This window comes from Euprymna scolopes, chromosome 2 (assembly GCF_053919585.1).
Source record: "Euprymna scolopes isolate OS-2025 chromosome 2, ASM5391958v1, whole genome shotgun sequence".
NCBI classification, from domain to species: Eukaryota; Metazoa; Mollusca; class Cephalopoda; order Sepiida; family Sepiolidae; genus Euprymna; species Euprymna scolopes.
Window position 1 is genome coordinate 121,297,881 of NC_136483.1, and position 12,607 is coordinate 121,310,487.

Sequence of the window (12,607 nt, forward strand, 5' to 3'; positions counted from 1 at the left end):
AGTGAGTAAATGGCAATGTTGAGGTCTGTTTCTGTCGAATGTGTTCGAGGGTGTTCTTTGTTTTTCATAAAATGTTTTTATAACGAGATTCAGTAACTTGGATGAGGCATTATATTTTATATTCAATATATATATATTATTAAACAATATATAGTAGTAGTAGTAGTAGTAGTAGTAGTAGTAGTAGTGGTGATAAGTAATAAAATAATAACAATAATAATAATAATAATAATAATAATAATAATAATAATAATAATAGTCCTGTCAAATCGCAGACTTCGCTGTTCCAGCTGACCACAGGGGTGAATATCAAAGAAAAAAGAAATGGAGCAAATACACAGAGCTAGCCAGAGAGCTGAAAGGGATATGGAAGATGAAGAAAATAAAAATAATTCCTATAATAGTAGGAGCACTAGGAACAATCCCGAAAAACTTTTTTAAAAAGAATGGGAGAAATTGAAATCAAAGGAATGACTGGAAAAATACAACGAATAACAATAATGAAAATAGCTGAAACATTAAGAAAACCCCTTGAATGTGGAAACTAACACACAGCAGCAACAAGCGCGGGCCAGACAAACTGCTGCAAAGGCAAAACATAAACGTTACATGGAACTATGAACACTGAAGTCGCATATCTATAAATTCTCTAACCCCATCCCCATTCTCCCATTGTCACATCACTACCCCCCCAAAAAAAGGAGTGTGACCAAATAACCAAGTAGAGTCAACGAGAAATCAATGGCAAGCAGCTGTTGCGATAATGCAAATTATTTGCAAATGTTATTGAAAAAGGTGGAGTGTACTGGGGAGACTTGTTGTCACTCAGTTTCCAGGGAACACGACAGGCTGTTTTCAAAGAGAGATCTTTGATGACCTGTGTGAAAGCTTCTTGTGAGCCAATAATAATAATAATAATAATAATAATAATAATAATAATAATATTAATAATAATAATAATAATAATAATAATATTAATAATAATAATAATAATAATAACAATAATAACAATAATAATAATAATAATAACAATAATAATAATAATAATAATAATATTAATAATAATAATAATATTAATAATAATAATAATATTAATAATAATAATAATAATAATAATATTAATAATAATAATAATAATAACAATAATAATAATAATATTAATAATAATAATAATATTAATAATAATAATAATAATAATAATAATAATATTAATAATAATAATATTAATAATAATAATATTAATAATAATAATAATAATAATAACAATAATAATAATAATATTAATAATAATAATAATAATAATAATATTAATAATAATAATATTAATAATAATAATAATAATAATAATATTAATAATAATAATAATAATAATAACAATAATAATAATAATATTAATAATAATAATAATAATATTAATAATAATAATAATAATAATAATAATATTAATAATAATAATAATAATAGTAATAATAATAATAATAATAATAATAATAATAATAACAATAATAATAATAATAATAATAATAATAATAATAATAATAATAATAATAACGTAGTATAATTATGGGATAAAATTATGTTTGAAAATATTTTGTTTAATTGTTCTAATTTGCCATAATTAATAATTTACTGAATAACAACATCTACTGAACAACTAGCTTTCTTGCTCTATGTTGATTCAACCACTCTTTAATATTTCTTAATATCTCAATGAACATTTAGAGAAAGTTTTATGTCTTTTCAGTGATGTTATGATGGATTAGAAACATGATTGCTGTTAATGCACAATTTTTGCATGATTCGGCCATGTTTTTGATGTTTTTGATACATGAGGTTCTTCATTCTGCTTATTCCAGGATGACCCGTATGAAAATCTTTCATTATTCTGTTTCTGATGCTTTTTTGCTGACGACCCTTTCGCTATATATAGTAGAACGTCATCATACATGGAAAAACTGTTCTGTATTTTCTGGTCTTTATTTACGATTTTCTCTTTTGTTCTTCGTATTCTATTTCATATATTGTGATTGGAAGATTTCTGATAGTATTGCACATCATAGTTTTAATTTCATTATCAATACGCAAGTCTTTGGGAGGTTCACTCTGTTTCGGAACTAACCTTAAAAGGCCGCCCGCATTTGCGATCTGCATTGAGGAGAAATACACTAACTTAAAATTGTAATTCAACAAAATAGTGCCTCACCTGAGCAGCCTGTCTGCTGTGTAGACGGGTAGTCTTTTCTTCGAATCAAAGATGATCAATAGAGGTGTATGGTTCGAATCAAAGATGATCACAGAGGTGTATGGCTGGTCGCCATCCGTTTAAATATTGGTAGAACTCGTAACTGCGAAAATAATAGCAAGCGCTTCTTCCTCAATCTGTGAATAATGCATTTCTTGCGGAAAGCAGATATCTTGGCGCGTGTAAAATCGGTTTCTTACTTCCATCTGGCATTTTATGTAAGATACAGGCTCCTATTCCATATGAGCTGGCATCGCTAGCGACTATTATGTCTAGTTTTGGGTTATAATGCGTTAGGAATAGATATAACGTCAGAGTTATTTTTTTCTGTTATCGAATGCCGCTTCTTTTTTAGTAACTCGTGGGCCCATCGGTCGTGCATATTGTGAATAAATGTCTGGCAATAGCTGCCAAAACCCAAGAAACTTTGTAATTTAGTAATATTTTTGGAGCCGGGATACTTTACTGTGACTCTTACCAGGTCCGGTCTTCTGCTGTTTTTATCGATGATGTATTAATAGGTAATGGTAGTCTTTTAGTACCGAGTTCAAACCTGTGCTGAAATGCGGGTTTCTTTTAACTTCTTTTTGACATAGACGGTAGGGGCTGCCCATTGACTGAATTCAACTTTTGATAGGATGTCATTTTTTTTCTTCAGATCTTTCAAGCTCCTCAATTATTTTTTCTGATGAGGCGAACGGTACATTTTTTATTTTTAATATTTCCTTGAATATTGGTTGCATATAATATTTGAGTTTGAATCTGATTGTCATTTCTGTGCATTTTCCAGACCGGCTTTTAGGGAAAGTATATTTTAATTCTGACGTTAGATTTTCCTTCATAGTCGTTGGAGTTTCGACGTTTTGAAAATTGAATTGTTGCATAAAATCTGTCCAAAAAAGATTTTTTTTGTGTGTTTCTTAACACAAAGACTTTTAATTTCTTTGTCGTACTGTTAACTGTAACATTAGTGATTCACCTTCAAAATTTATTTTCGACACAGTCACTTTTCTGGTTATTTTGCAAGACTTTAACATGGTAGGTTTATTTAATCCCCTCCAATATATTCAAATTTATGATCGATAAGTTTGATCCCGAATTTAATCGAATTTAATTTTTTTCGTTTAATATTTTCGCTAGCACTATTTCGTATATTTTGCGTCTTTTTCGTTTGTTCTGATGTATCACCTGATTTTTATTTTTATTTTTTATTTTTTTCTCTGTAATGGAATCTTTTATGTCCAATTCTGTTCAAGTCAAGCAAGTTTTGTACGCAATGGACAGTATTTAATCCAATGCAAGATATCACATTGATAACATGAACGGTGACTTACTTTGATTTTCAGTGAATTGTCTTTTTTGCGTGCGGAGGAGAGAATAATGTTTTTTTTAGTAATTTTTTTCTGGAGAATCGGAGACTTTTATGAATTTTTCTTACCTACGCAACACCGGATTCTTCAATGTTCTTTGAATCCTTTTTTCACGCTAATAACTCGTTGGTAGTTTTCGGCTCGCTTTCTAAATTAGTTAACGTTCTGCGTCAAATGTTAGAGACTTTTGCCGATACCAATCCTTGTACGTACGCATTTAAAATCGTCCTCATTCAGTTTAGTGAATGTAAAATCGTCGCAATGTTTATTGAATATTGATGCAAATGTAAAATAATCTTCGTCACCTTTCTTGGTTAAATTCTGACACTTACACGACGATTTTTTTCGGACCGAACTTTAAAGGTTTACGGTTTCAGAAAAAGTTAAGTCACATGTTTTTCGGGGTGATATTTAATCCACGAATTTGTGTTCTGTGGATCCCAATTTTCGAAGCAATAAGCGGACCTTTTTGGAGTCAGTCCAATCAATGTTATAAAAGTCCCCATACTATCAGAATTTAATTTTTACATCTACCCGTCTTTTCTTCTTTCTTTAACCCATCTCTCTATGCAAGTAGTTGTAGACTGCTACTGATAGCACGTGACTGTTTCTTTGTTGACGATTGGTCGAGTAATTTTTTGCTCGCCGATTAAAATGAAAATGAAGTGAAAAAAAGCAGGAATGATAATTCTTCTCTCCCAAAAAATTATCCTTGCTTTTAAAAAAACTATTCTTACCTCAAAGTAAGTTTTTCCTCTTTCTTCATCTTTTCTTATCTTTAATTCTATTCTTTCTCTCTCCTGAACTGTTACAAGTACCTTTAAGGTTCGCCAAAACGGGTCATTTTTTGGCAGTCAAAATACAGTCTTTTATATGGTTAAAAGGTGAACTTCAGACTTTATTATTATTTTTTCTCCCTCCCCTTTCAATTTATTTTTCCTTCTTTAAATAAAAGTTTATAATTATTTCAAGTGGTTTTTACTTCCTTCTTTCCCCTTGCCTTACTTGTAAATGGTTATATGTAATTGGTTTTTACAGGTTCTAGTATTTAAATACGTCTAATTTGGCTGTTGCTAAGTTAAATTTGGACAATAACTTCTAAAATACGAGGCGAAAATCTTGCCTTCGCCCAGAGTGTAAATAAAGGTGTCTATAGCGTTTCGGGCTGCGTTTTGTGAGAACGATATGTTACTTTCTGTGGCTTCTTTTTTATTTATTAAAATTTGCAGGAATAAGTCTAATAGAAAAAAAACCTGGACTGGATTCTTGGCAACATTCCCCGCTCTAACACGTTCAGTCCGGTTCTCGAGAACTCAACTCGACTCTTCGATCCCGACCTCTTCACTGCCGGTCTTATATTGTCTCATTCATGCAAATTAAGACGCGATCAAACCTGATGATTTGTCGCTTTTCTATGTCCCGTCGGTCGGGTTTCGACTTCGCATATATGCCACCCTTAGCAGTCCGCCTCCATGACTGCAATCAGACCAAAATTTTCCTTACACTCCCTCTGATCTCATGATCATAAACTTGGTAGGGAAGTAGTATCTGTCTCCTTAGCAAAAGTGGAGCTACTTGGCTAGCCCTCCATACTCAGCTAGACGCAGCTAGCCCTCCATACTCGGCTAGACACAGCTAGCCCACGGCCAGACACAGCTAGCCACAGCTAGCCCACGGCCAGACACATAGAAATTAATGTTTAAATTCATCATTTTAAAATGACGTCACATACAAGTCGACCGAATCGCATTGTAAGTTCTTTTAACAGCGACGACTTTTTTTTTTAAAACAAAACCAAATAAAAAAAATAATCCGACTTGAATTGTACTCTCAGCAAAATAACTCTTTCGTTTAAAAACGACACTCTTTTTTTCAGCACAACACGATTTCATTTTAAATTCCACATTTAAAAATAACTTTTAAATATATACAAGTCGTCCGAATTATATTTTAAGTTCTTTTAACAGCGACGACTTTTTCAAACACAATAAAATCCGACTCGAATTGTACTTTCATTAAAATGAATCTCTCGTTTAAAAAACGACACCGTTTTTCTTTTTAAATCTCTCTTTGAAAAACAACGACCTTAATGCACACAAGTCGTCTGAATCGCATTGACTTCTGTTAACAGCGACTTTTTTTTTCATAGACAAAATAAAATCCGACTCCAATGGTACTTTCATAAAGTAACTCTTTTGTTTGAAAACTACTTTTTTCTTTTCGACACAACAGGATTTCAGTTTAAATTCCGCATTGAAAAATAACTTAAATACAGATAAGTCGTCCAAATCATATTTTAAGTTCTTTTAACAGCGACCACTTTTTTTTTTCAAACAATACAATCCGACTCGAATTGTACTTTTATAAAATAATTTTCGTTTAAAACGACAACTTTTTCTTTAACACCGCAGGATTTCATTTTAAATTCCTCGTTGAAAAACGACGACTTTAATGCACACAGGTCGTCCGAATCGAATCTTAAGTTCTGTTAACAGCGAGGATTTTTTTTTCAATAAATATAAGCGAATTTCATTCCAAACTCCAGGTTTAAAAACGACGACTTTTAATACATACAAGTAGACCGAATCGCATTCCAACACGTTCATTTGAGGACGACAGTTACAGAAAATCTAACGGATCCCACTGGGAATAACAAACAAACAAAAAGACAAAAAATGTCCGACTCACATCATCATATCTTCAACTTTCGCAGTTTGACACGACTTTGGCAACACTTTCAATTTTCAACGCGACTTTTAATTTTCCAGGTTCGACGCGAATCATCTAAAATTTCCCACTTTCATCTCGGCCGAATCTACTTTATATTTAAAGCTGAAATAGCTTCTCATAGAAAAAAACCTGGACTGGATTCTTGGCAACATTCTCCGCTCTAACACGTTCAGTCCGGTTCTCGAGAACTCAACTCGACCCCAGCCTTATATTGTCTCATTCATGCAAATTAAGACGCGATCGAACCTGATGATTTGTTGCCTTTCTGTGTCCCGTCGGTCGGGTTTCGAGTTCGCACATGCCACCCTTAGCAGTCCGCCTCCACGACTGCTGTCACACCAAAAATTTCCCTACAATAAGTCTGTTTTTTTTTCTTATTGGTCTAATAAGAGTTTTAAAAAAATTTTCTTTCATTTTCTGTTGTTCTTCCTGAAATTTTTTTTTTTTTACTACAAATTCATTTGATATTTTGCCACATTTGTGTCAAAGTGGATTTTAGTTTTTGCACTGTTTCTTATTCTCTTTTAAGAAGAGGGAAGAAAAAGTAGTGAAAAAGTAATTTACTGTTTTTCACGTAACTTTTTTAAAAATTTTTAATGCTCAACACAATCGAGGTTTCGACGTAACAAAAATGGTTACACCCCCCCTCTCTCTCTCTCTCTCTCTCTCTCAATTAAAATTCACCTTTTTTTCTCTTGACAGAAAAACTTAAAATTAAAGTCTTTTTGTCACATTTACTTTTCTTAATTTTCAAAGGAAAATAGCGAAAATCGTGAAGTTACTTTTTAGTTGAATAAAAAATCAACTTAGAAATTTTACATTTATAACTTTGTATCCGTGGAACAATTTTATCATCAGCTTGTGCCTTGTAAGCTTCAGTGCAATTTTAAGAGTTGCTTCCTGGTTTTTAAAACGTTTAATCGTTCTGTTCTACTGACAATCTGAATGACTCGTTGCTAGTATTTTAGGAACACTACCTGCTCGTTCGAATACTTCATCGCAAGTTCGATATTGTTGAAATGGGTCCTTCGAATACCATGTTGTTAGTTCGAATACAGCTGTTGTAGAACAATGGCGTATTTTAAATTTGATTTGCAGCGTGCATTCTCCAAACCTCGTCGCCAGATGTTGTGGTATTTGAAAAGGGTCATTAAGAAAGACGCGAACAACGAGGTTAGGTATAAAGAATATATTGGATAAAGAAAGCAAATAAAAAGAAAGGCTATCGGTATTTCCGACTGTTAGTTAGACTGTAGTCTCGCGTTAGGTCGTGATATTCCTCTCCCCACGAGAGTATTAACCTCGTGGTTTATATAATGGTTAGCAGAGCATATGAGTGAATGGGTAATCCCCATAATATTTACATTTTTTTTTTTATATATGCATTGCGTGATTAGATGAAAACGTCTCCAAACCATTATGTCAATGTAAATTTCAGATTATTTCATTTGTCAGAACAGTTCTAACTATAACTTACAGCTAACCCTAAAGTGATCCATAACTTGTCTGTCAAATACGTTATCATTGTTGTTTTACTTTGATTAAGAAAAAACTCAACACGTTCGGTGGTTTTGTTTTCCAGGTTTTCTTTGGAATCCTGTAAAGAGCGATGCTGCAAAGATGGATCTGCGATTAATCCTAATGTGTAATTTATAAAAATTGAATTCATAAAATGTGTACTCATTCGCTTAATTATATTTCGTAACGATTATGTTGGAAAATCATAAAGTTGATTTTTGTAGAGGTTGGGGGTGGTAATCAAAGCTTCGTGGGAGAGGGAAAACTATAATTGCGGAAATGAACATGATAGAGAAATACTCATATTAATGAAACAAATAAAAATTATACGCTTATAAATTACGGTCTCCTTTCACAACTATTACCCACATCGTGTCCGTGAGGTGTTTCTGCCTTAGTAGGAGAACATGTATCTGCCTTAGTAGAACATGTTTCTGCCTTAGTATGAGGACATGTTTCTGCCTTAGTATGAGGACATGTTTCTGCCTTAGTATGAGGGTACGTTTCTGCCTTAGTAATGAGAACATGTTTCTGCCTTAGTATGAGGACATGTTTCTGCCTTAGTATGAGGAGATGTTTTTGCCTTAGTATGAGAACATGTTTCTGCCTTAGTATGAGGACATGTTTCTGCCTTAGTATGAGGACATGTTTCTGTCTTAGTAGAAGAACATGTTTCTGCCTTAGTATGAGGACATGTTTCTGCCTTAGTATGAGGACATGTTTCTGCCTTAGTATGAGGACATGTTCCTGCCTTAGTATGAGAACATGTTTCTGCCTTAGTATGAGAACATGTTTCTGCCTTAGTATGAGAACATGTTTCTGTCTTAGTATGAGGACATGTTTCTGCCTTAGTATGAGGACATGTTTCTGCCTTAGAATGAGGACATGTTTCAGTCTTAGTAGAAGAACATGTTTCTGCCTTAGTATGAGGACATGTTTCTGCCTTAGTATGAGGACATGTTTCTGTCTTAGTAGGAGGACATGTTTCTGCCTTAGTATGAGGACATGTTTCTGCCTTAGTTATGAGAACATGTTTCTGCCTTAGTATGAGGACATGTTTCTGCCTTAGTATGAGAACATGTTTCTGCCTTAGTATGAGGACATGTTTCTGCCTTAGTATGAGGACATGTTTCTGCCTTAGTATGAGAACATATTTCTGCCTTAGTATGAGGACATGTTTCTGCCTTAGTATGAGGACATGTTTCTGCCTTAGTATGAGAACATGTTTCTGCCTTAGCATGAGAACATGTTTCTGTTTTAGTATGAGAACATGTTTCTGCCTTAGTATGAGGACATGTTTCTGTCTTAGTAGGAGGACATGTTTCTGTCTTAGTATGAGGACATGTTTCTGCCTTAGTATGAGGACATGCTTCTGCCTTAGTATGAGGACATGTTTCTGTCTTAGTAGAAGAACATGTTTCTGTCTTAGTATGAGAACATGTTTCTTCCTTAGTATGAGGACATGTTTCTGTCTTAGTAGGAGGACATGTTTCTGCCTTAGTATGAGAACATGTTTCTGCCTTAGTTATGAGGACATGTTTCTGCCTTAGTATGAGAACATGTTTCTGCCTTAGTATGAGGACATGTTTCTGCCTTAGTATGAGGACATATGTCTGCCTTAGTATGAGAACATGTTTCTGCCTTAGTATGAGGACATGTTTCTGCCTGAGTATGAGGACATGTTTCTGCCTTAGTATGAGAACATGTTTCTGCCTTAGTATGAGGACATGTTTCTGTCTTAGTAGAAGAACATGTTTCTGCCTTAGTATGAGGACATGTTTCTGTCTTAGTAGGAGGACATGTTTCTGTCTTAGTATGAGGACATGTTTCTGCCTTAGTATGAGGACATGTTTCTGCCTTAGTATGAGGACATGTTTCTGTCTTAGTAGAAGAACATGTTTCTGCTTTAGTATGAGAACATGTTTCTGCCTTAGTATGAGGACATGTTTCTGTCTTAGTAGGAGGACATGTTTCTGCCTTAGTTATGAGGACATGTTTCTGCCTTAGTATGAGGACATGTTTCTGCCTTAGTATGAAGACATGTTTCTGCCTTAGTATGAGAACATGTTTCTGCCTTAGTATGAGGACATGTTTCTGCCTTAGTAGGAGGACATGTTTCTGCCTTAGTATGAGGACACGTTTCTGCCTTAGTTATGAGGATATGTTTCTGCCTTAATATGAGGACATGTTTCTGTCTTAGTAGAAGAACATGTTTCTGCCTTAGTATGAGGACATGTTTCTGCCTTAGTATGAGGACATGTTTCTGCCTTAGTATGAGGACATGTTTCTGCCTTAGTATGAGAACATGTTTCTGCCTTAGTATGAGAACATGTTTCTGCCTTAGTAGAAGAACATGTTTCTGCCTTAGTATGAGAACATGTTTCTGCCTTAGTATGAGGACATGTTTCTGCCTTAGTATGAGAACATGTTTCTGCGATAGTATGAGGACATGTTTTTTCCTTAGTATGAGGACATATTTCTGCCTTAGTATGAGAACATGAAAATGATAGTCTGCCATTTCTTCCATCAAAGTGTCCTTTGAAAATGTGCGAGATTTTTATTCCCCGCCGACTTAGTCAGAATAGAATATAAATCTTGTTGCTTCTTGATCTTACAAGTTTTTTGTGCATGTAACACTGTTTATTTTCCTTTTATTTCCAGCTGAAACTCTTCGATCGAAACAATGACGGGAAGTTACAACTCAGCGAAATGGCAAAGTAAGTTATTCATTCGTTATTATTTTTTAATTTCATTTCTGTATTTTTCCTGCATTAAAAAATATAAAATTCACATATTTTTAGATCTAAATAATTTTAAAATATGAAGGAGACGCATGTAGTTTGAAATTGACATCTTACAAAATGCTTTGTTGTTATCAAATTTTAAAATTCTATTTAATAAAAATAGAGTTTAAAAATGTTTATTTTCTTTTATGCTATTGGATTTGTGATTTCAATTAATATTCGATTAAAAAATAATAAATCACAAAAATAAAATAATTAATCACTAAAATTAATCATTCATGAAAACTAATTATTATAAAATTTAAAATTTATTTTAGTCAATGAAAACACACGTTCCATAATTTTATCAATGATTTTTAGATACGTTGATGTTGTTCGACAAATGAACAATTTGATAGGAATGATAGCGTCTGACATGAAATTCAAACAAATTCAACGTGGAAGGTGTGTCAAGATTTGAAGGGAGTCTTATAAACTAATAACCTTAATGATTTAACTTTATTTTCACATAATTTTACCAAATTTATTCATGGATCAATTTGAATTGTACTCAAATAAACCTTATATTACCAAATTAACAATTCATTAATAGCTGCCCTCGTACTGACGTGAAATTGGTATAAAGTCCATTTGAGTATAGTTTAAATGTGCAACCTCTGGCTTTCATGAGACGTATACCATTATTAAAACATACAAATTATGCCGATGCTCAAAATTTCGACGATTGAAAGACATTCTCGCGAATGTGATTTTAACGGTTTTTTAAGAACCTTTTTCTCAGTCTGAAAAATAAGCAATATAAAATATATTGCGCATTTTGCAACTTTTTTATATTTCATAGACCCCTATTTTGTTGAAATTTTTTTGTACCCATAATGGTGCATCCCCCCTGTTTACATTTATTATTGTTTATCTGGTTTTTATATATGATTTTTTGTGTTTGTATCCATTATGCTTTTTAGTTTCGTATATTTTCGGTTTGTACGAAACTCCCTTCAATTTGGAGAAAAAAGAAATGCTAGCTCTGTGATGACATCACGAGCTCAGCGCGTATTTCGCCCTCTTTTGAAATTCTGCTGTCGAGGAGAGAGAACGCGTTCTTTGCCCGGCGATGAAGATGGAATTTTGAAGAGCCCTCCTTGAAAGAAGTAAACCCGGCTGTGACGAGACAGGCTTCTGGAAAACTACGTGACTGCGGTCCTGCACGTATTTATTTTATTATTATTTTACAAGGAGTGGAATTTAAAGAAAATACCTTTTACGTGACAAGGTATTATGGAATTTCCTATCCGGGCAAGCGACGAGGTCTTGCTCCTGTAATACATGTGTGTCTACGGTTTTCACGCAAGAAAGGAAAATTCTCAAAGAACTTTAAACAGAAAAAGGAAAAGGCCATTTGCCAGACAGGCTTTCAATTGTGAGTACGCTCCTGAAATTAACTTCACATGCGAGAATGAATGGGAGATAGTACTATTTTGTATATTCTTGTTGTATTCGTAATGGATACGCACAACTTCTATATAAGAACCAGCAGTGTCGTTATTTTTTCTTTACATATTACTTTTTCATTTTATGTTACATTGGCGTTTTAAGTTTAATGCCCGCAAAGGGAAAAATTTGCAACTTATTGTAAATAGAGTTTCTTCTTCATTTTAAAAGCAAGACATTTATATTTCATTCTTTACCCCCCCTCCTTTGTTTCATGCTTTTTTTTCAGCTTAGTTACTTTAACGTCGAATTTATCTGGAAGCAAGATAAATTCCGACAATTTCTCCCTGTTCTGAAACTGCTCCATAAGGGTGGTAATTATGGTGAACCCAATGCAGGGGTTCCTGTATTCGTTTGATAACATAATTATGTTCTTTTGTGTTTATGTATATTCGAGTATAAAATGTGCTCATTTATGTCTATATTTGTTCTATTGTAGTTATTCTACAAACACACGCACACACACACGCACACACACACACACACACACACATATATATATATATATATATATA

The 12,607-nt window shown here is 33.3% G+C and overlaps 1 protein-coding gene across 3 annotated transcripts in view; it reads left to right on the forward strand.

Moving 5' to 3' along the window:
* The window catches only part of LOC145295734 (calbindin-32-like), a 250,356-nt gene that overhangs the window by 150,408 nt on the left and 87,341 nt on the right, over positions 1-12,607 (forward strand). For all 3 annotated transcript variants that reach the window (XR_013869885.1, XM_080141493.1, XM_080141492.1), the window contains exon 7: positions 10,522-10,577. Coding sequence is in view for 2 of the 3 variants with exons in the window: in XM_080141493.1 (XP_079997619.1) it covers positions 10,522-10,577 (56 nt within the window). In the remaining variant the exon portion in view is untranslated. The remainder of the gene's footprint in view (positions 1-10,521; positions 10,578-12,607) is intronic.